This window comes from Bombyx mandarina, chromosome 26 (genome assembly GCF_030267445.1).
Source record: "Bombyx mandarina strain Sakado chromosome 26, ASM3026744v2".
Lineage (NCBI taxonomy): Eukaryota > Metazoa > Arthropoda > Insecta > Lepidoptera > Bombycidae > Bombyx > Bombyx mandarina.
The window spans coordinates 1,829,333-1,853,806 of NC_143232.1; the positions used below are offsets into that span (position 1 = coordinate 1,829,333).

At 37.2% G+C, this 24,474-nt stretch overlaps 2 protein-coding genes and 1 long non-coding RNA gene across 3 annotated transcripts in view; 2 read left to right on the forward strand and 1 right to left on the reverse strand.

Moving 5' to 3' along the window:
• The window catches only part of LOC149499757 (uncharacterized), a 145,397-nt gene that overhangs the window by 114,259 nt on the left and 6,664 nt on the right, over positions 1-24,474 (forward strand). The window lies entirely within an intron of this gene.
• LOC149499762 (uncharacterized) lies at positions 231-8,548 on the forward strand. Its single transcript, XM_089738812.1, has 4 exons — positions 231-1,360; positions 3,627-3,777; positions 5,664-5,758; positions 8,142-8,548. The coding sequence occupies exons 1-4, from the start codon at positions 1,333-1,335 to the stop codon at positions 8,171-8,173; spliced, it is 306 nt and encodes a 101-aa protein (XP_089594938.1). The 5' UTR covers positions 231-1,332; the 3' UTR covers positions 8,174-8,548.
• The window catches only part of NPFR (Neuropeptide F receptor), an 80,543-nt gene continuing 73,095 nt past the window's right edge, over positions 17,027-24,474 (reverse strand). The window contains exons 3-4 of the mRNA XM_089738828.1: positions 20,051-20,284; positions 17,027-18,048 (exon numbers count right to left, since the gene is read on the reverse strand). Of these exons, the coding sequence (XP_089594954.1) occupies positions 17,362-18,048; positions 20,051-20,284 (921 nt within the window). The 3' untranslated portion in view covers positions 17,027-17,361. The remainder of the gene's footprint in view (positions 18,049-20,050; positions 20,285-24,474) is intronic.

Consider the following 24,474-nt stretch of genomic DNA (forward strand, 5'->3'; position numbering starts at 1 on the left):
GCACCTTATTTCTTTTGTACATTTGACTTCATGAGTTTTTTTACGAATTAATCTATAGTTATTATACTATTTTTTTGGTTGTTTTGTAATGTTTTTTTTTAGTTATACTTGTCTTATACCGTTATCTACCCGCTATGGTAGAAATAGGTATCACTAAGTGTTGGTATGGTTAGTGTTAAAGACATATCATACAAAGGATGTGATTGTGAGACCAAAGAGCGAGATAAAGAGACAGGGATACTGCTTAGCCGCCAGGACAAAAATACAGTAGAACTAGTTATCGCAACAATAGTATCGTATAATAAACATGAATATCTTCAAAAGCTAATAGAACAATGGAAGAATAGTCTGGAATTTTGAAGAAGTAGGGGCTAGTATTGGGTATACGATGACACTTAGTGACCTCCGTTAGTAAGGTCCTACGACAAAGGACGAAGGACACACTTCACTTAATACCTTGTTGTAGATATCTTATTATTTCGCATCCATAGACTTATTCTACAGAAAAGTTCTTCTTATTCACTTAGTTTTAGATTGTTTAACATAGTTCTACTACACTATAATAATATTATTATAATATAATCTAATTAGTAATGTAAACAGTATATTGTAATAAATAAATAAAAATTATAAGCGGAAATGTATTTTAAATTTGATAATGACGGTATATGATTCGGTAGTACGATATTGAGAAGGTGTAGTCGTCGTGGCCTAAAGGATAAGACGTCCGGTGCATTCGTATCGAGTGACGCAACTGTGCCAGTGTTCGAATCCCGCAGTGAGGTACCGATTTTTGTAATGAAATACATAATTAACAAATGCTCACGACTGACTTCCACGGTGAAAGAATAACATCGTGCAATAAAAATCAAACCTGCACAATTATAATTTGCGTAATTACTGGTGGTAGGACGTCTTCTGACTCTGCACGGGTAGATACCACCGCCCTTGTTCCTGCCGTAAAGCAGTAATGAGTTAGGTACAGTTTGAAGAATGGGGCAGCCGTTGTACTGTTAAAACTGAGACTTTAGAACTCATATCATAAGGTCGATGGCGACATTTACGCTGTAGATGTCAATGGGCTCCAGTAACCTCTAACACCAGGTTGGCTGTGAGCTCTTCCACACATCTGAGCAAGAAAAAACAGCTAGTCTGTCTTCGAAAGCAACAAACAAAATACGACGTGTACAAAAATCGGTAGACACTGGAACTGCTGTGTATACTTGACGTCATACCCACTAGACTGCGAACACTTTTAATGGTATTAAAACTTAATTGAATTTGAGTTTAATTACTATTTAAAATAGGCGGAAAATTGAATACTACACAAGCATGTTACGCAGGATAATCATATTCGTATGTAAGTTTTATTTATTTCACTTTCATCTGTTAAATCGTGTTATTGTAATTCTGTTTCCGTTGACACTGTGTACAACTGTGGGATTAGTAGTGGAAAAAAAGAGATTCATCATTACAATTTGGATTTTCGGACGGTTTGGTGTTACGGATTGACCTCTTTCTGTGTTTTGTATCAGAACGTCCACGGAGGAATTCCCTGAGGAGATGTGTGAAAAATCTTTCTGTCATATCGTATTTTCATACCGCCCGTAACGGGTGTAGAGTGGTCTTTTTACCACCGTTCCTTCCCCTTGAATTTCCTTCCACCGTTTTTCTTGAGTGCAACGCATGATCTTATTCTAACGAGGGCTGAGGAGAAGCCTTAGCTGTGGGCAACGGCTTGTCTATCTTCTATGTATTATTGAACGAAGCGAAGTGACGAAGCACCATGAAGTGAGCGGTATTCTCAACTTTTTTTTTTATTACTTAGATGGGTGAACGAGCTCACAGCCCACCTGGTGTTAAGTGGTTACTGGAGCCCATAGACATCTACAACGTAAATGAACCACCCGCCTTGAGATATAAGTTTTTAGGTCTCAGTATAGTTACAATGGCTGCCCCACCATTCAAACCGAAACGCATTACTGCTTCACGGCAGAAATAGGCAAGGTGCTGGTACCTACCCGCGCGGACTCACAAGAGGTCCTACCACCAGTAATTACGCAAACTATAATTTTGCGGGTTTGATTGCCTGCAAAGGCGACAAATTGCTTTAAGATCTGTATTTACTTTTTTATATTATTAATGAACATGCTTTGTTAAATATGTTGATAAATCTATTGTCTTCCTGTATCTATTTTATAGGAATTTATTAGAGCTTACTCCTGAAGAATCTCGATGTGGTGTATATTTAAACGAGATATTTCATATTCAGAAATAAATATAGGACTTATCACATAACACTAGAAAATCAAATATCACTGTGAAAGTATCATTCAATTGTCACTTCCCATCTTAAGTCAGTTAAGCAAAATGTGTACCTTGAGTTATTATATGAAAACTAGCTGTACCAGTCCGCTTCGCTGGACATTTAAAATTATCATTATTATTTCTCACCCTCACAAAGATTCTCATCATTAACGCCCCCGCAACTTGTGTAGGGAGTCCAACGCTCTTATAAATATTAGCCTATCCATTAAGTACATGTATTTTCTACGTGGATACCAAGTTTCAAGTCAATCGGATGCATGTTTCAGTAGTTATAACGGAACATCCGTAAAAACCACTGTAGATTTATATATTAGTATAGATTTAACATAAATAGTAGTGATTTAAAGCATTGCAGCAATCATTAACATATTTTTAAAATATTAGCTCAAAGTCATTTGTTTTAAATATATTATATTAATTTCAATTGAAAACTCAAAAATTAGCTCTGTTAGCGATAAGGAAGCAGTGTACTTAGTGCGAGTTTTTTAACGTTCACGATAGCGTAAAAGTTAACTTAAATTAGTATGCAGTTGGAACAGCGCCCCTAGCGGCAAACGTAGGCAAACGTTCCAACTCCATACAAATTAGAGTTAACTTTTACGCTATCGAGAACGTTAAAAAACTCGCACTAAACACACAGAATATTTTGTTATTAAAATTTTCGTAACATAGTATGATAGATGTACAAAAACCCGAAAATATAATAGATAGCAGAGCTTTGAAAGGGTTTTATGTTGTCATTGTTTTTCTTCAGTTTTAATAAAATATGTCCACAATGAAAATAATTTCTTTTAATGAGCAACGACGCCTTAGTTGTCTAAAGTGACATCTATAACATCGAATTTTTCGAAATCGAATTTTACTGGTGGTAAGACCTCTTGTGAGTCCGCGCAGTTAGGTACCACCATCCTGCCTATTTCTGCCGTGAAGCAGTAATGCGTTTCGGTTTGAAGGGTGGGGCAGCCTTTGTAACTATACTTGAGACCTTAGAAATTATATCTCAAGGTGGGTGGCGTATTTACGTTGTAGATGTCTACAGGCTCCAGTAACCACTTAACACCAGGTGGGTTGTGAGCTCGTCTAACAATCTAAGCAATAAATAAATAAAAAGAATAACATTTTACAGAATGTTTTTGAGCCACACCCAATTAAAATACCGCATGCTCCTGAATTTGCTAGAGCAATTTTAGTGTCTGCATAGCTAATGAATATCGATGGATTATGAGCCTTTATGCCTAGATCATTAGGGTCAATATCCTACACCAGGTAACAGTCGCTAACACCGTTTGTAATTCCAGTTGTGGTGACGGTATCGTGTAGCTACGTCAACAAGTTACAGAAGGAGCCGTATAAGTTCCAGTTTTATCCCAAGAAGACAGTCTTCGAGAAGTCTGATTTAATCGATAAGGGCTGCTCGATTTTTATAACTCAATGTCCTAATAATTACAAGTAAGTTTATTTTTTCCTTTTTGACATGAAAACGTCTTATAATTCGATGGAGCCGGCTGCACGCACGAAAAAACATGATTCATGCGGCGTTACCTCGCTTTGAGGCGTTCCATTTAAGGCTTGAAGTGTAAGCGAGAGCGCGCAACGAGCGACAAAGAGGCACAATCGGCCTCCGCGTTCGGCAGCGTTCGACATTGTCTCTCTCCTACTTGAGTGAGCGATGCATCCGCGTGGGCAGCTGCTATACAATAATACATTTACATGTTTTCATCCAATATTTATAGGTCCAATATTTATTTATTAATAATTTCCATTTACCTTCTTCTCTATATCCATACAAAATATCTATCAAACAAATAAAAAAATTTTAAAATTTTCTTTTAAAAATTAAACCATTCCATCAGTATTTTCTTATGACGTTGTCACGTTCAACTATCGTCAGCAAACCGACTTTACAGACAACCGATTTTTTTTATAGAAACAACAGAATAGAAAGCGTAAAAATCCGGTAATACAGTAAGTCGAACTTGCTGGATAATGTTATTTTAAGTTGTTGATGCTATTTCTCCAAACTTCTCCAGTCGCCAGACATAACTAAAACTGTAAATCATTCGAAACGTTCAAAATAACACAAAAATATAAAGATAATAAACACTTTCTATACGACTTATCACTACATAGTATAAAACAAAGTCGCTTTTTCTGTCCCTGTATACCTATGTATGCTTAAATCTTTAAAACTACGCAACGGATTTTGATGCGGTTTTTTTTAATAGATAGAGTGATCGAAGAGGAAGGTTTATCTATATATTATAATACGTGAAGCAAAAACTTTTTATCCCTTTTTACGAAAATTGCGCGGACGGAGCAGTATGAAATTTTCTACACTTATAGAGAATATAGAGAAGAAGTGCACAATGCTAATATTTTTTTTAAATAATGCATAAAAGATACAATAAATCAATAAAGAAAACATTACACACACTACATAATATGTATTTGACGCACACACGCATGCATACTATTTATTGTCAAACTTTTGTTCTTGGCGTCTGTTGTCAAACTGAGAATAGATTAAATATTGTTTGTCTTTATAAATATTTTTTAATGAAATAAAGCCTTGGCGAATTTGTGATTATAGAAATATAAAATACAACCATAGTAGTGTACAAACTTACAATTCCAATTAATTATAGCCGAATTTCGACTACCGGGGGACCTCTAGTATGTATAATATCATCCATTAAATAGGGGAGAAATCAAAATTAAATTACAGTTTCCGAAGCGAAGCGAGGGCGGGTCGCCAGTATAGCAACATAATATAAGCTTCCGTATTTTTGTCTCAATGTTGCTCTTTTGCCTTATAGTTCTATGGTCCGACTCACAGCCCAAGTGGCGTTAAGTTTTTTTTTATTGCTTAGATTGGTGGACGAGCTCACGGCCCATATGTTGTTAAGTGGTTACCGAAGCTATAGACAACGTAAATGCCGCCACCCGCCTTGAGATATGAGTTCTAAGGTCTCAGTATAGTTACAACGGCTGCCCCACCCTTCAAACCGAATTGCATTACTGCTTCACGGTAGAAACAGGCGGGCTGGTGGTACCTACCCGTGCGGACTCACAAGAGGTTCTACCACCAGTAAACCAGTAAGGTCCTACCACAAGTAAAAAAATATATATAGATAAATATATATAGTAAACAGTCAGACAAAGAGCAAGCATACCTTCACACGACTGATTGTTCGGTATGGGAATCGATCCCACGACCCTCGTTGCGACAGTCAGGACTACTATACCACCGAGGATAATAATCATTTTCATACAGATTTTCATTTGTTTGTTGTTCATGTGTTCTATAATTGTGTTTTATGAGGTCACGTTTTCAGGCAAACCCTCATATGCGCCCGCCATTACGACGGTCAATATAAGACCTTCAATAATTATTGCGAGATGGAGTTCGAGAATTGCAATAGCTGGAGAAGTAAGTCATACTTAGTATCGTTTTTTTTTTCCTACCTAGCTGAGAGCCTTGAGAGGCTATTTCAGCGTAACTTAACTAGTGGGTGAGCTCACGGGGCTCAAACCTGACGACGTTGCTAACACGAACCCTAGCAAGAGCAGTGCTTCGCAGAATCTACCACCGGATTGGAAATGCGACCCACTGAGAAGATCCGGCGAGAAACTCAGTGGACTGTGTCTGAGGGTTATTAGTATCGTATAGAGGCGCTACCATCCGGCTTAGTTCTACCGCGACGTAGTCACGCGTTCCGATCTGAGAATTCTGGTTACTGACCCTTATTTACATAGGTTTAGATCAGCCTTTCCCAAAGTGGGCGATAACGCCCCCTTATGGGCGCTGCAAGCCTTAAGGGGATAAGAGACCCAGAAAAAAAATGAGGGCGTTGCTTGGGGGGCAATTTGTAATTTCGTCTAGGAGGACTCTTAGACACCGATTGAGCTCTCGTTATAGTGGTTTTTATGTATGTCAAAAAATGGGGGCCCTAAAAAATAATTTATTCTCAAAGTGGGCAGTAGTTAAAATAAGTTTGGGAACCCCTGGTTTAGATGATTGCAAATGACCTCGTGACCGTCCATATGTTAAGCGGTTACAGAATCCTATGGATCTTCAAGCACCAGTAGGGCTTCGCTTGGAGTCATGTCGAATATCAGTTGTGCAATGTGCGTATCGACAAACCAGCATGAATAAAAATTTTACTAGCAATTAGGCTGTGGATTGGATGCCCCGTGTTTCAATATAAAGCGCATTATTGCCAGGAAGAACGTTGAGTCTGGTGGGATCCATAATCTACCACTAGTTACACCAGATACACTGTCATACTTTTTACTGGTGGTAGGACCACTTGTGAGTCCGGGCGGGTAGGTACCACCACCCTGCCTATTTCTGCCGTGAAGCAGTAATGCGTTTCGGTTTGAAGGGTGGGGCAGCCGTTGTAATTATACTTGAGACCTTAGAACTTGTATCTCAAGATGGGTGGCGCATTTACGTCGTAAATGTCTACGGACTCCAGTAACCACTTAACACCAGGTGGGCTGTGAGCTCGTCCACCCATCTGTGCAATAAAAAAAAAGGAAGAACGTTGAGTTTGGTGCGATCTATAATCCACCCATAGTGACAACAGATATACTGTCAAATTACCTCCTAGTGCGTATTGTAAATCGAACGCTGCATCAGCTATTGCTCTTCCCAGTCATCAGGCGTTCGAATTAGATACAAGTTACATGTCCCCAGACGTCTAGTTAAGAATTAAAAGCTCCGTAAATACGGTCATGGTTTTTTAATGGTGGTAGGACCTCTTGTGAGTCCGCGAGGGGAGGTACCGCCACCCTCTCTATTTCTGGTTTGAAGGGTGGGACAGCTGTTGTAACTATACTGAGATCTTAGAACTTATATCTCAAGGTGGGTGGCGCATTTACGTTGTAGATGTCTATGGGCTCCAGTAACCAATTAACACCAGGTGGGCTGTGAGCTCGTCTACCCATCTAAGCATCTAAACTCTTCTAACACAAATCTTCTAGAATACGATAACGAGATTTTTGTTTAAAATTAATTAGAAAATTGCATAATGCACTATGAACACCCAATATTATATGGGAATAACCGAAATTTTACTGCGTATTTTTATGTAGGTATAATAAGGTAAAAAAAATCATACATAAAATATCGTTTTTGTGACTTCAATAATTTAATAATGGTTTTAACCATTATTTGAACGATAAATAGGAATGAATTAAATTTACATAACGCTACGTAAATTTATGGCTCCGTGGTCTAAAATATAAATACCCCGTCTATTCTTGTGGGTGTTGTAAAACCCTAATAAGGTACTGTTCGGAAAATGATAGCAGTATTGATACCAGCGTCCTGCGATCACAATCATCTTTTTTTTTATTTTTTTTTATTGCTTAGTTATGTGGACGAGCTCACTCACAGCCTACCTGGTGTTAAGTGATTACTGGAGCCCATAGACATCTACAACGTAAATGCGCCACCCACTTTGAGATATAAGTTCTAATGTCTCAGTATAGTTACAACGGCTGCCCCACCCTTCAAACCGAAACGCATTACTGCTTCATGGCAGAAATAGGCAGGGCGGTGGTACCTACCCGTGCCGACCTACAAGAGGTCCTACCTAAATGACAAATTTACTGGTTTTAGGATGTATTGTAAGCCCACACAGGTAGGTAGCACCATCTTCTATGTTTCTGCTGAAAAGTATCATGACTTTCTGTTTGAAACAAGTGGAGGATGAAATGGTCCACGCAACTACGCAGCTAAATTAAGAACATATTATGTACATAATATCACAAAATGTTTTTAGTGATAGAATTTTTTGTGTTTTCAGAATGGAGTATGGTCAAGAGGAATCCGTGCTAATATTAAAAATATCTTACATTAAACCTTAAGTATTTTTTATTAAAGAGGTTTTTTATTGAGATAATCACAAGACTGCGCAACATAACTTGGCCAGTTTGAACAAACTAGGACCCCAGACGTCCCCAGACGTCTAGTTAACAATTAAAAGCTCCGTAAATACGGTCACGGTTTTTTACTGGTGGTAGGACCTCTTGTGAGTCCGCGCGGGTAGGTACCACCACCCTCTCTATTTCTGGTTTGAAGGGTGGGGCAGCCGTTGTAACTATACTGAGATCTTAGAACTTATATCTCAAGGTGGGTGGCGCATTTACGTTGTAGATTTCTATGGGCTCCAGTAACCAATTAACACCAGGTGGGCTGTGAGCTCGTCTACCCATCTAACCGATAAAAAAAAAACCTTAGCATTACTAAATTTGTGAATTACTTTATTTAAAAATGCCACTATGCCACAAGCGCAACTTCATTGTTGGATGCTGGCATAATTCTCTCAAATCTGTATATCCAATACGGACAGATGCTGCACCATCTTGATTCCAGTATACCCTTCGATGTCTATCTCGTTTGCATATTAAGAAATTTCGAATAATTCAATATTACGTTACAAAAACGTAATTTTTTTTTCATGGTACGTATTATATGAACTTACATTAAAATAACTAATACAGTCAAAACCGTTTACTGCGACATCGTTTAATACAACATGCCGGTTATAATAACCAAGAACAAAGGTCCCGGCTGAATACCATATGACCGCCTTATTAAAAATATTGCTTTCTACGACATTGGTAATAGCGATATACCTCATAAAACGACCACATTTAACTAATATTTCGGAGAATTAGATCTGTTAGAACGACCGGCTAAGCTGTATTGTAAACAATTTGAATAGGTATCCACATTTGACTTCAATTGCTTTTAAAATCAGGAAAGAAGACAATAGGATTTAGTTTAGTGTAGGGTCTTTTCTAATTCTTAGAAACAAAACACGTGCATGCGGTAGTCAAAGCCCGCCTCTTCATATCTCTTCAGTTAGTTTGTTACTTATCTATACACAAGACACACTTAAACTTTGTGGAGTTATTCGTGAAACTTTCAAAATGTTGCAAAGAAAAATAAAACAAATTAATATTGCAGAAAAATCGCGTATTATATAGGTATAAATATATTTTTCCAATAATTCCCTACCGATTTGTTTGTACTTGCACGATACACATTAAACATCACCGGTTGTTACGACTATCGGTTTTTACGACTGAATATGAGCAGTCCCTTCGAGGTCGTTATAACAGATTTTGACTGTAGTTTAAAAAAATTAACAATGTACGCTTTTATAGAAAATCCAAATAAAAATAGAAAATAAATTTTAATAAATTTGAGTAAAAAATAGTGTAAGAAAAAATGATTTTTTTGTAAAAAAGCGTGGGATGCTTTTCAGGGTATTATCAAAATAACCCTTCTACTGATAATAATATCTGTTCATAAAATATTTAGAATTACTGATACCATACATCCCACGCTTTTTGACAATAAAATGATTTTTTCTTACACTATTTTTTACTCAAATATATTATATTAAAATTTAGTTTTCTATTTTTTAGTTGGATTTTCTATAAAACCGTATTTTGTTAGTTTTTTTAAACCATTATATTTATTTTTTAGTTGAATTTCAACTTTTACATATTATTATATTTTTTTAAATATACATTTGTCATCGGTCCTTAATAAGTACCTATACCATATTTCGAGTTAATCCGACGTTTTAAAGGGGGTCAAAATCATGTTCAAAGATTCCGTTACAAACATACATATGTCTGAAGCTAATAAAAGCGTATTAATATAAAGAATCTGAACGAGTTCACAACTTTCGCGAATAATATGTAAATTTATTTCTGTGACTAGGAAATTACACTGTTGTACCCTCGGCATCACACTTTGCTCGTAGAGTATCAGGTGCCAGGGTCGGAGCGAAATTATCGAAATTTACAGACGTAAGCCCAGGGAAGCGGTTATGACATGTTCGGAAAATCTGTGCGATCTGAACGTAAATAAATGTATTAGTGTACTCCAACCGCGTTGTGCAGTATTCTTTCTTATATATGTGTATTCTTTGTTCTTATATTTTATACGATTTTATTTAATTGAAATTTATAAAAACGCATGTATATCATGTACATTTAATATAACTAGAGGTCCCGCAGTAGTCGAAATTCGACTATAATTAATTGGAATTGTAAGTTGGTACACTAAAGATTGTATTTTATACTTCTATAATCACAAATTTCGCCAAGGCTATTATACTATAAAAAATATTAATAAAGACAAACAATATTTAATGTATTCTCAATTTGACCACAGACGTCAAGAACAAAAGTTTCACAATAAATAGTATGCATGCGTGTGTGCGTCAAATACATGGTATGTAGTGTGTGTAATGTTTTCTTTATTGATTTAATGTATCTTTTATGCATTATTTGAAAAAAATATTAGCATTGTGCACTTCTTTTCTATATTATGTATATGTGTGGAAACTTTCATACTCCTCCGTCCGCGCAATTTTCGTAAAAAGGGATACAAAGTTTTTGCTTCACGTATTAATCTAAAGATGTAATATAATATAATATTTGACATCGGCATCAATAAGTGTAATAAATACGTCATGCGATTGGAAAAAAATCAATTTGAATCAAAGTCATCAAGTTGACTACGATATTATGTCTCAAGATGGTGGTCCATGATATCACTGGTCCATTAACCACTTAAATAGGCGCTAACCATTAAATTTACGAGAATATTAAATGCAATAGAAAATGCTGGACAATGATGACGCAGCATGGTGCACTAAAAAAGATAGCTCCAACTGTGTCGCATTCGTTGTCTCCCAACTTTACTTATATATAGCGGATTAACTTTCAAATCTGCGTACCTTTGTGTCAATATCCATCGTAAAAGTGTTTAGTATTCACAAAGGGCATTAGATAAATTATATTTAGTTTTACAAAAGAATTTACGTCATAATAATATAACCAATTGAATTATCCACACGGTTTTTTTTTGCCTACCTAAGCTGATAACCTTGAGAGGCTATTTCAGCGTAACCTTAACTAGTAGGTTAGCTCACGGGGCTCAAACCTGACGACGTTGCTAACACAAACCCAGAATCAACCAACGGATCGAAAACGCGACCCACTGAGAAGATCCGGCGAGAAACTCAGTGGACTGTATCTATGGGTTAATTCGCTCGTCGAGCCCTTCGTCGCAAGCGACGGGTTCGCCAAGAACGATGACCGGTGCTTGAGGTACCTAAAAGCACCTTTAGTGGATTGGGAGGATCCGAAACGATGTGTTTTGGGCGACGTCCACTGCTTTCCATTCCGCAGGATCTGGAATGGCACACGGAGTCACGAGTATTGTAGGACTTTTACCTTTATCCTGACGAATGCTCTTCAAAACTTTGCCGTTCTCATCCAACAAGGATGCATAGATTCAAAGAAAGGATGGGTCATTCAAGATTTCTCGTTATGACACTTTTAGTGGTGAATTTGGCAGATAAACTATTCTTTAAAAAACACTTCTAACAGTCCAAGTACGACCCCGTATAAATGTTGAAGCAGTATTAAGTTTCGATCGCGGGGTCTTGCGAAGGGCTGACTGGCCAAATTTTGCATGTTCCGTCATGTCTCAAGGGCTCAAACAATAGGGATTAAGGTGTCTTGCGATCGCGCCATGCCAAGGACTTTTCAAAAATAGTATTCTTAAGGGCATTGTTGATAGAAATGAACCGATTTTAGGATAAAAACGTTTTACATTTTTGAAACTTTTTATCGTTAATATGTTTGACGATTAGTCTGGTAATGTAGATAATGGAAACCTATAGTCTTAATTTAGTTTTGAAGGTTATGCTCCATGAATCTTATAGTAGGATTTGGACTTGAGAACTTGAAAAAACAATGACTACTTTTCATCAGGAAGGACTAATAATACTCTTGTTAGTCTTTGAGGGCTAAATTGAGGCATTAAAAATGAAGTTTCCTTTAAAGGTAACTTTTGTTTTTGAAACTTTATTTTTTACAGCTTCTTATGCTTCTTAGCTAATTATGAACGCAAATAAACAAAGAAATAAGTCAAAACTTTTCAAAGAATATTTTATTTAACCTTTTTCACATTTGGTATCTTTATAGTAACTCCAAGTGCCTGAGAAAAGTTATTTAAAAAAATACAATGTTAAGAAAGTAAGTAATAGATTAATAAATTAATGCTCTAGCTAATTTTATGTTTAGATCCAACTTGCCATCAGAACTAGTTTCCAATTTTCTAGTTGAAATCAATACCCGATTTTTTAAAAGTTATTTGGTACATGTTTGTGAATTGACTGTATTTGTTACTTTCTCGTCTATGTGTTTCCGGTAACAAGAGAAAGCCTGACTAAGGGTAATTAATTGAGGAAAGATTGCTCACCTTAACTGTTTTAAGCCGTGCAAATATCTAAAGGAAATATCGAATGTGTGTTATGTTCCAACATACGTGAATATCCATTTATCCCAATGATGCAAAGACAGCCACATATTACTTAGGTACTATATTACAGACTCTTCAGCCTTATACTGGTGGTAGGACCTCTTGTGAGTCCGCACGGGTAGGTACCATCGCCCCGCCTATTTCTGCCGTGAAGCAGTAATGCGTTTCGGTTTGAAGGGCGGGGCAGCCGTTGTAACTATACTGATACCTTAGAACTTATATCTCAAGGTGTGCGGCGCATTTACGTTGTAGATGTCTATGGGTTCCAGTAACCACTTAACACCAGGAGGGCTGTGAGCTCGTTCACATATGTAAAAAAAAAATCAAAAAAAAATCACACTATGATGTCTATGGACTTCTGATATTGCAAAGCTATGCAATCTGATTGTATAGAACATGCAAAGGCATCATAATATTAGAATGTACTTACCCGATGATCTGCAATTTTCATAAGACATTTCGCATAAGCTGGAAAAGAGTTTTTTAGCTTGTGTTCTATCTTCTGCACAAATCGGTTTTTGCCTAAAAGAATTCGCTGCGATCATTCTAACTGTATCTACTGCTAGAATATTCAGTACTTTTGCCTCTAATTTGACTAAGTATACTATTATTTCAAATAACTGTATCTAAATAGGAAGCAGTTTTTATATCACGTACATATTATACTTGTACAATCGTCAAGAAAATTGTCATTCCCTACAGCGTCATACGTGCTCGCAAAATATAATACAATATTCGATTTTCGTATTCAAAGGCAAGCCTGATGGAGCGTTATAACGGAGGTGACGTGACCTTCATAGACATTAGGGCACGTCCATCGAATCTTTAACTGGTACTCGGAGAATCGCCAATATCCATCTTGAGACATTAGGTCAAACATAGGCTTAATCATTTTGATGGCCATACTACCTTTTAAATCGGTAACTATTACTTTTGCCTTTGTTTTTCTTTCTTTCTTTTATTTATCTAAATGTATTAATCTAAATCTGTGTGAAAGGCAATAAATTATTTTTAGTATTTATTATTATTGTTACGCCATCTATCGCCGAATAGTCGAACGAATATCGAAGGATCTAGTAGCACCTAGAACGCTCGAGAAGTATATAGCCATCTATTGTCAGATAGCGGAAACAATACTAGAGATGTGTGGAATACTCTCGATAATTCTAGGGATGAGGTATTGACTATAAAAGCGTTGCAGGGATGGCACGCAGTCAGTCAACAATCGGAACTAATCGAAGCGAAAAAGCGTACGGATCACCTGAAGCGAAGCGGAAAAACGAATTGAGAGTTTTAAAGTGTTTAAGTGTTCTAAATGTTAAATATAGTTTTAAGTTGTACTTAACAGCGCGTAACATTATTTTACTTTATGGTAAAATAGATACGTGCTCCTGGATGTAGAAATGGCATGAAAGCATGACTACGGCTACATAAGGCTTCTTATCCTTTAAATCATAGATGCCTTATTACCCCATCAACGATATAAGTCTAACCAAAATTTACCTAGGAGAAAAACGAGTATTCTTTGAATACCAAATAATTATCACACATATACTGACATTTATCGGGATTTAAAGTCAGATGTCATGGTACAATAGATTCATTAGTTAGATGAAGAAAGATACTGTTACGCCAGTAAGAGTAACGCCATCTATCGCCGAATAACCGAAACGAATATCAAAGGAACTAGTAACGTCGAGAACAGTCGAGAAGTACAACGCCATCTACTGTCTGATAGCGGAAACACACATCGAAGCTACTCGACTTGCCCAGAATGTTCTCGATAAATCTAGGGATGTCGTATCGACTATAATACGTTGCAGATATGGCACCAAATCAGTTAGTAATCGGAACTACTCGAAGCGAAACAGCGAACGAATCACCTGAAGCGAAGCGGAAGAAGTGAATTGAGAATTTTAAAGAGTTCGTTATGTGTTCTAAGTTAAATAGAGTCTTAATTTGTACTTCGGTAGAATTTTTATGTATCTCGAACCCCAGCGCGTTACAATACCTATAAACTTACCTGAAAGCCTTAATTGCCACACATTCCGCAAACTCCACCATGCACTCTTCAATCTCCAGCTCGTGTTTCGTCTTGTTCCCAAAAAGAAACATCAACTCCGGAGGAAATGGCCTTCCTGGATCTGGATTAATTGCCTCTAAATCTATTGTTATCGATTGTTGGGGAATCACTAAAATATGATTTTCACTTGGAGATGTTTAGTTAAGATTTATTTGTCGGTTTTTATTGTCAACGAAGGTAGATGAGCTTAAATTCGTCATGATAAAATACGTCATTGTGACACGATTTTTTTTAATTTAGTTGTTTGTCCTGGGTGAACTCCAAACTAAATATTCAATTTTAGCGTATTTTTTTGCAAAATGTGTGCTTTGTTCTAACTTGAAAGAAAGGATAGTTTTTATCGCAATGTATAGTAGTTACACATTTTTTTTGTTGCAAATTGTTTGTTTGAAAATTTTTGTTATCTGTGAGCTTCAAGTTTCCAATAGATGCTTTAGTGTCGGAGCTGGATAAGTATACCTATATAATGGATGACGATAGACCAATGTTTATATCCAGTGCTTTCCTGATCTGTAGATCTGATTGTAATGATACTTGGTACAGTTGTGGTTGGCGGTCCAATAAAGGTTTCCTTCGTAATTACATCAACGTAGACGATGTGAGAATAGTTTCAAGAAATTGATGTTCTTCACACAATTAAGCATGGTCACAGCGACGTCTGACCGGGCTTATTATAATAGTACCTTTATAAAAAAGATACAAACTTTTACAGAAAGACCAAAAAAATGGGTCTACAAAATTCTACTGAGACTTCGACCTCATGTCTCAATGAAGATGGCGGCATTCACGGTGATATTATGCTTGAAATCAGCTTTCTTCTTCTATATTCCCTCACTACTGAGGAACGCGACCACATGTGACGTTCCTCCACTGTGTTCGATCATGGGTGGCATGGACTGCATGGTACAGACTACCACCAAGTGCTTTTCTTGCTAGATCTGACTATCTGACTGGTGTTCTGCCAGCCAGATGGAAATCAGCAAGGTGTGCCGAAATAATGTAATAAAAAAATCAATTCCTTGCATGCTATGTCATTAAACTTCAATCAAACTCACCAAAAAAATACAGAAAGATCGGTGATTTTAGTGATTTTAACATATTTTATAGAGATAAAGCTTCAGTGCATTTAAATTTGAACCATTATTTTAAAATTCCGTTTTAGTTTATACCAGGAAAAACAAGTAAAAAATTGAAACTCAGTAAGTATCCTTTATCAAAGCGCTTGAAACCTATTAGCGAATTGCTTGATGGAATATTCCGGACTTCAGCTTATACGAACAATAAAATTAATCTTTGTAATTTATCGTTCGATAATGCTATTTACATATCGTTTTAATGGTACGCGCCATGATTTTTTCTAATTAAATGGACGCAATTATACGAACTAGAGCTCCCGCGGTAGTCGAAATTCGACTATAATTAATTGGAATTGTAAGTTTGTACACTATTATGATTGTTCATTATACTTCTATAATCACAAATTTCGCCAAGACTACACTATAAAAAATAATAACGAAGACAAACAATATTTAATCTCAATTTGACAACAGACGTCAAGAACAAAAGTGACAATAAATAGTATGCATGCGTGTGTGCGTCAAATACATGGTATGTAGTGTGTGTAATGTTTTCTTTATTCATTTAATGTATCTTTTATGCATTATTAAAAAAAAAATAGCATTGTGCACTTCTTCTCTGTATTCTCTATAAGTGTGGAAAATTTCATACTCCTCCGTACGCGCAATTTTCGTAAAAAGGGATACAAAGTTTTTGCTTCACGTATTAATATATTACATAGGTCTAGTTTTTTTTTGCTAAAAAAAAATCTTGATGGACTATTTCATGGTCACTCTGAATTTTTAATGGCTACTAGTGATCATAGCCTACCATGAGACATGAGTTGTCAATTTTATTCTGTCGCAATAACTTCTTCATGCTTCAAACAAGAACTCGTTATTTTAACGAGCCAAAATTAGGAAGGATGGTAGCATACAAGACCTTGCCATCAGCATTTACGCATGTACGTAAATTGAAAATTATTTTTAGTTTTATTTTTTACTTAAATATTCGGTGTTTTTTTTAGTAATATAGAAAGCTGCTATCGACATTAATAAGCTAGGCGTTTTAACCTTCAGAACAGGAGTGCGCAATTTTGAGCTTATCAGCTAATTTCTTGTACAGTTTCTATCAAATTAATTCCGTCAAAAACTTCCACTGAACAGACAGACAGAGGGATTAATAAATACAAGAACAAATTATTTTCTAATCATCAAAGAGTTTATTTATATACAAAACTTAAACATCAAGTGCTTATTTCGTACATTATATCGTTATTTATATTAGCAATATTTTAGTACTTCACGTTTTGGGCTCATTAAAACGCCAAGTACAATATTACTTCAAATCTAATCATAATGACTTACACTTTATTTATTTACATAAAAATACATTTTATTTACACATTAACACTAAAACTGTTTTAACAAGGAACTTTTTACACGTTTAACACTAAAGTCTTATATGGAACATCAGTTCAGATGCTCTGCATCTCTAAGCTGGAAGATTCGTGTTATTTGCAGCAAGCTTTTAGTCAGAAAACCTGGGAGCACTGCGACGTCTTGGTGTTCCCGGTCACGGTATGCTCCAACTGTGCCAGCGCAGTCAATTCCGTCTCCATCCTCCGATTAGTAGTCCTCGTGCCGTTAACTAAAGGCTTCTTCCTGCAGCAGCACTTCGTCAGGATCTCTTCGAATTCCTTTCGGAAATTATCGTTTAACCATCCGTAAAGTAAAGGATTTGAAACGGCACTCGACATGCCAAACATGTGGCAGACAGCATAAGTAACCGTCATAGTCTTCTCGTCCTTAAAGGGCGCCGAACTGAAGTCAGCCACCAGATTAAATACATTAAGTGGTAGCCAACTTATGACGTATGTAACGGCTATGGCTATTAATATTGCTGGCGTTTTCCTCGTGGTCCTTCTTCGTCCTCGCAGTCTTCTATGTATCTGAATGTGGGCCATCACGACGACCAGAACCGGTAGAAGGTATTGAAAGATCAGGCTTAGGAGAGAATAGATGGCTCTACCGTCAGTGATAGGCCAGTCTTCTATGCAGAAACTTAGAGAGCTGATACCGGCGATGCCGAGTTTGTGCGTTTTGAGGCTTCGGAAGATGTAGAGGGGTGAAGCAAGGATGAATGCTGTCACCCAGATGAAGAACATAGTGACGAGCGCTCCTATTGTTTGAACTCCAGGCTTGGTGGGGTAGACGATCAACTGAGGACAATAGTTAGAGTTTTTATAATTTCATCTTTCTCTACAGAAGGTTGTATTTAGTAAGTGATGCCACTTAAATTAGCCGTTCAATAAAACATGACCCTGCTGATTCATGACTCACTAAAATTTTAATGTCCTTTCTATAGCTATAAAACGGCAGACGAGCTCATGACTCACCTGATGTTAAGTGATTAAGTGATGGACAGCGAGATATAGCAACTAGAATACCTATGAGCCCTTTTTTCCGGGTCGTGGATCAGACCTCCTAAGATATGAGGTCTTAGTCTCTTTTAAGTTGCTATTTTTCTATTTGGTTTCAGTTTTACTACATAATACTTTAGAGTAATTCATCTACAATACATTTAACGATCCACCTCGTAAAATAACCACCGGGAGAACACAAATTTTACGGCCGTCACACATGACATATGTTATTGCAGAGTTTATAGTCGTCACTTATCAACAATATCGAGTGGGCCTTATCAATTTGTAGTGTTGGGTTCATTACAACACTCAAAGATAAATGGATACAGTTCGCGTGGTGAGAGAGGGAATTGCTAAAATTTCATTATTTAGTTTCGCCTTAGGGCGTTTTACTGGTGGTAGGAACTCCTGTGAGTCCATACGGGTAGGTACCACCACGCTGCCTATTTCTGCCGTGAAGCAGTAATGCGTTTCGGTTTGAAAGGTGGGGGGCAGCCGTTGTACCTATACTGAGACCTTAGAACTCATATCTCAAGGTAGGTGGCGGCATTTACGTTGTGGATGTCTATGGGCTCCAGTAACCACTTAACACCAGGTGGGTTGTGAGCTCATCCACTCATCATTGCAATAAAAAAAGGGCTGTGAGCTCAAACTGCTACACAGGGCTCACGATCCGGCTGACCTGCGCTTTATCAGCGGATGGCCCCACGACTGTGTTTACCATCCTTTAGGCCCAGCGGTTAAGTTTGCTAACGATCGAATAAAAGTCAAATCGATCGGCCAACTTAGTTGTAGGGATTTATTTATAGAAACTTTAAGTACATCTTATCTTATTTAATCTTTTTTTTATTTCATTGTTTAGATGGGTAGACGAGCTCACAGCTCACCTGGTGTTAAGTGGTTAATGAAACCCATAGACATCTACAACGTAAATGCGCCACTCTCCTTGAGATACAAGTTCTAAGGTCTCAGTATAGTTACAACGGGCTACCCCACCCTTCAAACCGAAACGCATTACTGCTTCACGGCAGAAATAGGCAGGGTGGTGGTACCTACCCGTGCGGACTCACAAGAGGTCCTACCACCAGTACTGTCTCGTTTTTTTCTGTATTACAGGTGTTTCAGAACAGCATTTTACAATTGACTTTGAATCTATGCTGTCGATCGCGGTAGATATGATCTGTGACTATTTGCGTGATATGGTGATATGGTATTTTAAAAACATAATATGACTCAATAACATGCATGACCAGAAATATATACTAATATATAAATCTACAGTGGTTTTAGGGATGTTCCGTTATAGCTACTGAACCATGCACCCGATTGACTTGAAACTTGGTATCCATGTAGGAAATAGATGTACTTAATGGATAGGCTAATATTTATATGAGTGTTGGAATCCCTAATAATAATGACAATAAATAATGATGTTAAATTTAAATGCCCAGCGGAGCGGGCGAGTACGGCTAGTATTTGTATAATTTCTCTCACTCTTCCAACATTATATTCACTAACTAGCTGACCAGGCAGACTTCGTAGTGCCTCAGTCGATAAATAAAATACCTAAACTTTTATATAAAATAAACTTAAAACAAACAAAAGGAATCCGTCCGACCGGAGACACATCAAAGGGAAAACACAATTATTATTTTTATTTAATTCCGAACATTTTCATATTTTTTTCCTTTTAACTTCCACAAATAATTCAAGACCAAAATTAGCCAAATCGGTAGAGCCGTTCTCGAGTGTTAGCGAGACTAACGAACCGCAATTCATTTTTATATTCAATAATTACCTGATATCGATCAAGGGCAATGGCAGTTATGGATATAGTGGACACGAAGATCGATATAGCTTGGATCGCGCCACACGCCTTGCACAAACTTGGCCAGTCCGGTAACGGCCAATGCTTGGTCAGGAGTTCCATGAGAGTCAGCGGGGTTCCGACCACGCAGACCAGGGCATCGGACACGGCTAAATTGACGATGAACATGTTCCTTGCTGTTCTCATGACCGGCTTTCGCACCACCTGCAAAGAAGTCAGAGCTTAATTTAGATTTCTTCTTCTGCTAAAGCGGGATAGCTGAAGGCTGTTGTTGCTGTTGAGCAGTGCCGATACTATCTGCTTGCTACCTTTCAAGTTCCTATATGATACGTATATTTTTTTCCTGAGTTTGTGTATGCTTTATTCACACTGTTCAATCTTTCGACAAGAATAATGTTACGTGCTGGGGTTCGGGATAAACTGCCTTCGTATAATCTCTGCAACGCTTTTATAATGGATACTACAACTCTACAATTATCGAGAACGTTCCCGATAGGGAGAGTCGTTTCGATATGTGTTCCCGCTATTTGATAATAGATGGCGTTGCAGTTCTCGAGCGTTCTCGATTTTGCTAGTTCTTTTAATATTCGTTTCTGCTATTCGACGACAGATGGCGTTACTCTTAGCGGCGTAACAATATGTTCCCGCAACTCAAACTCCTTGATAAATGAACAAATTTCGAACTGTACACATCTTTTTATTTTAATTATAAGATCACACCTATATAGTTCCGCAAACAGGACAACGTCTTGACGAAATTTAAGTACTGAAGTCTACAAGTCCGTACAGAAAATAAGCAACCGATTGAGTTTGAAGAACACATCTCAAATTCAGACATCTGTAGCTTTAGTATGGTATTGTAATCGATGCGTCAAACGTCAAGATATAATGATTATTAATTTTATCTCTGAGCGCTTAGGTCAACGAAAGAGGGTCATTTCACGATAAGACTAGGTTTTGACCTAACTAATCAACAGGTGGAATTTTTTAAAACTGTAAGTTCTGTGAAATTTTATGTATTTCGTCTAATTAAATCTTTATCTTATTTACTTATATATAAAAATGAATTGCTGTTCGTTAGTCTCGCTAAAACTCGAGAACGGCTCGACCGGTTTGGCTAATTTTGGTCTTGAATTATTTGTGGAAGTCCAGAGAAGGCTTAAAAGGTAGATAAATTTTAATATGAAAACGCTCAGAATTAAATAAAAATAACAATTTTGTTTTTCTTTTGATGTGTCCCGCGTCGGACGGATTCCTTTTGTTTGTTTTAAGTTTATTTTACACAAAAGTTTAGGTCTTTTATTTATCAATTGAGGCACTACGAAGTCTACCGGGTCAGCTAGTAAATATAATATATAACTAGTCAGGTCATAAGTATTCTCACACAGTAAAAACTTTTCTTTTAGAATGCTGGCCACAAAAAAGTTTATTGAGTTCGAATTGTTCATGAAAATAAAAATGTATACATTTAGAATTTTACTCATTTTTAAATATGGAGTGGACGCTTAAAGAAGACCGTGTTGCAGTTATTGCGTTGCATCGTTGCGGTTACGCGTCAATTCAAATTTTTAACATACTGAAAAATTTGAATAAAACCAAAAAATTCGTTTATCGTACCATCAAACGATACAATGAAGACTCTAGTGTAGATGACAGGTCAAGAAGTGGTCGCCCTCGGTCTGTTAGGACTCCAGCAGTGATAAAAGCTGTGAAGGCGCGAATTCAAAGAAATCCCAAACGTAAGCAGAAACTGTTGGCCCTTCAGATGGCAGGGGTTAAGCAGAACCACGGTGAAAAGGGTGTTAAATGAAGACTTAGGGCTTCGGGCATATCGAAGAAAAACAGGACATCGTTTGAATGCTCGTCTAATGGACCTGAGACTGAAGAGATGCCGCGCTTTGTTGAAGCGGTACGCGGGAAAAAAATATCGGGAAATTCTTTTTTCGGATGAAAAATTTTTTACCGTAGAAGAGAGCTACAACAAACAAAATGATAAGGTGTACGCACACACTAGTGAAGAAGCGAGCAACCGTATTCCGCATGTCCAACGAGGTCATTTTCCATCCTCGCTCATGGTATGGTCGGGAGTTTCTTATTGGGGCTTAACAGAGGTACATTTTTGTGAGAAAGGTGTAAAAACGAATATCAAAATACAGTCCTGACGAACCTTGTAGAACCTGTTTCTCATACCATGTTCAATAACAGGCACTGGGTATTCCAACAAGATTCGACGCCAGCTCATAGAGCGAAGAGCACACAAGACTGGCTGGCGGCGCGTGAAATCAACTTCATCCGGCACGAAGACTGGCCCTCCCCCAGTCCAGATTTGAATCCGTTAGATTACAAGATATGGCAATTGGAGGAAAAGGCGTGCTCAAAGCCTCATCCCAATTTGGAGTCACTCAAGACATCCTTGATTAAGGCAGCCGCCGATATTGACATGGACCTCGTTCGTGCTGCGATAGACGACTGGCCGCGCAGATTGATGGCCTGTATTCAAAATCTATGATATATATATATAATCGATGATAAACGAATGTAGCCGGAATTCACGAGTTCTCTCTAATTCTTCAAGTAAAGCAATAAGAAATACTGAACATAAGTGAACGTTCGCTTATATTCTTATACTAAAAGAGCTACTGAGCTTAAAGTTGGCTACCTCTTAACTTTTGATTGTTCGGAGCACTTGCTGAAGTATCTTAATGCTATTAAGTGGTCTTAGATATTTTTGATGAAGTAGTTATAATTTAAAACGTGTATTGGATTTCCTTTATTTTGCTTTAGAATTGATACGGCTATAATGCTAGGGTATAGCCAAGCCAGTTTCTGGCGCTTAATATTCTCCTCGATCTTCGATAATAGTGAGGTATGTGATAGCGCTCAAGAAACAACGTAGAAGGGGCTCATTCCAAAGCAAGAAACACCGTAGAAGGGGGCTCATCCCAAAGCAAGAAACACCGTAGAAAGGGGCTCATTTCAAAGCAAGAAACACCGTAGAAAGGGGGCTCATTCTAAAGCAAGAAACACCGTAGAAAGGGGGCTCATTCCAAAGCAAAAAACACCGTAGAAGGGGGCTCATTCCAAAGCAAGAAACACCGTAGAAAGGGGGCTCATTCCAAAGCAAAAAACACCGTAGAAGGGGGCTCATTCCAAAGCAAGAAACACCGTAGAAAGGGGCTCATTCCAAAGTTGGATGATACCTCATACTCATAGAATTCATCTCTGACTGTAGATGAACGAATTTGTTTAAGGTAGAAATAGATTTCTCTGACGGTAGTGCTCTGGTGACGTACTTATTTGAAACAAATTCTCAGAGCAATCCGTAGATTTAGAGATTCCAAACGAGTTTGCACATATAGAGATTTGTACCTTTGCTGTAATACTACTTTTAGCCAAACACTGAAAGCTATATCTCATTAGACAAAATAAAATCACTATTAAACAACCAAGCATATGTTTGAACAAAGTGTTTGATTTCGTTTAGAATTTAATATTAGGGGGCGTATGCTGATAGGTGACCTTGATAAAACATTCGATTGTTTATCTCTTTTCGGTTCTATTTCTATTCGGTTCTAATGAAATCTGGGCTCTAACGATTGTGGTTGTCATTAACGCCACTAAAAAAATTGCCAGTAATTTCTGTCAAATGTAAATTTTCTTCTAATTTTATTAGAATCCTTCATGATCTTCATGAAGGGTAAGATGGTTTCGTAGTTTGAATCTTGCAGCAGATGCTACCATTTTTAAGTAGACACTTACTTATTAATGGTTCATGAATGGCTTATAACAGTGCTGTAAACATTCATTAGACATACGCAATTGAAGATGCTTAATTGGCAGGTGGTATGGGTCATTATGAGATAGTCAAAATGCTTACAATAAAATTTCTTAAATTACCTAGAAGATTGCGTTATGGCTTATAAAACAGTTCTGAGAATACTATCGTGTGATATTTACAACAGGAGCCAAAACCTATTGTGCCCATCTATACCGGTTTTACGTAAGACATTTTGTGAAGCCCAAAAATGTCTTCAAATGGTGTCAGAAGCGAGTCTGGTTATAATATTGTGTATTTATTACAGCAAGAATGTTGAAATTCGCCTTGTAGTGGCCATAAAAATCCTACCAAGAAGTAGGTTATTACTTTTGCCCAGTACTACAATAAAAACAAAATTAATATCCCTTGGGAACCACATTTTCTGCTTATGAAAAGTCCACAACGGAATGATGACGTAATAACCTTTACTGCAACGTCCATGGTATTTCCTTGTTTTAATAAAGGTCAGTAGTAAATTCTGCCGCAAAAATAAATGTACCGAATCTAACAACCAGGAAAACATAATAAAAACCCGCGTAAAACTCACAGGGAAGGACTGAGGCGTTTGAAAAGTTTT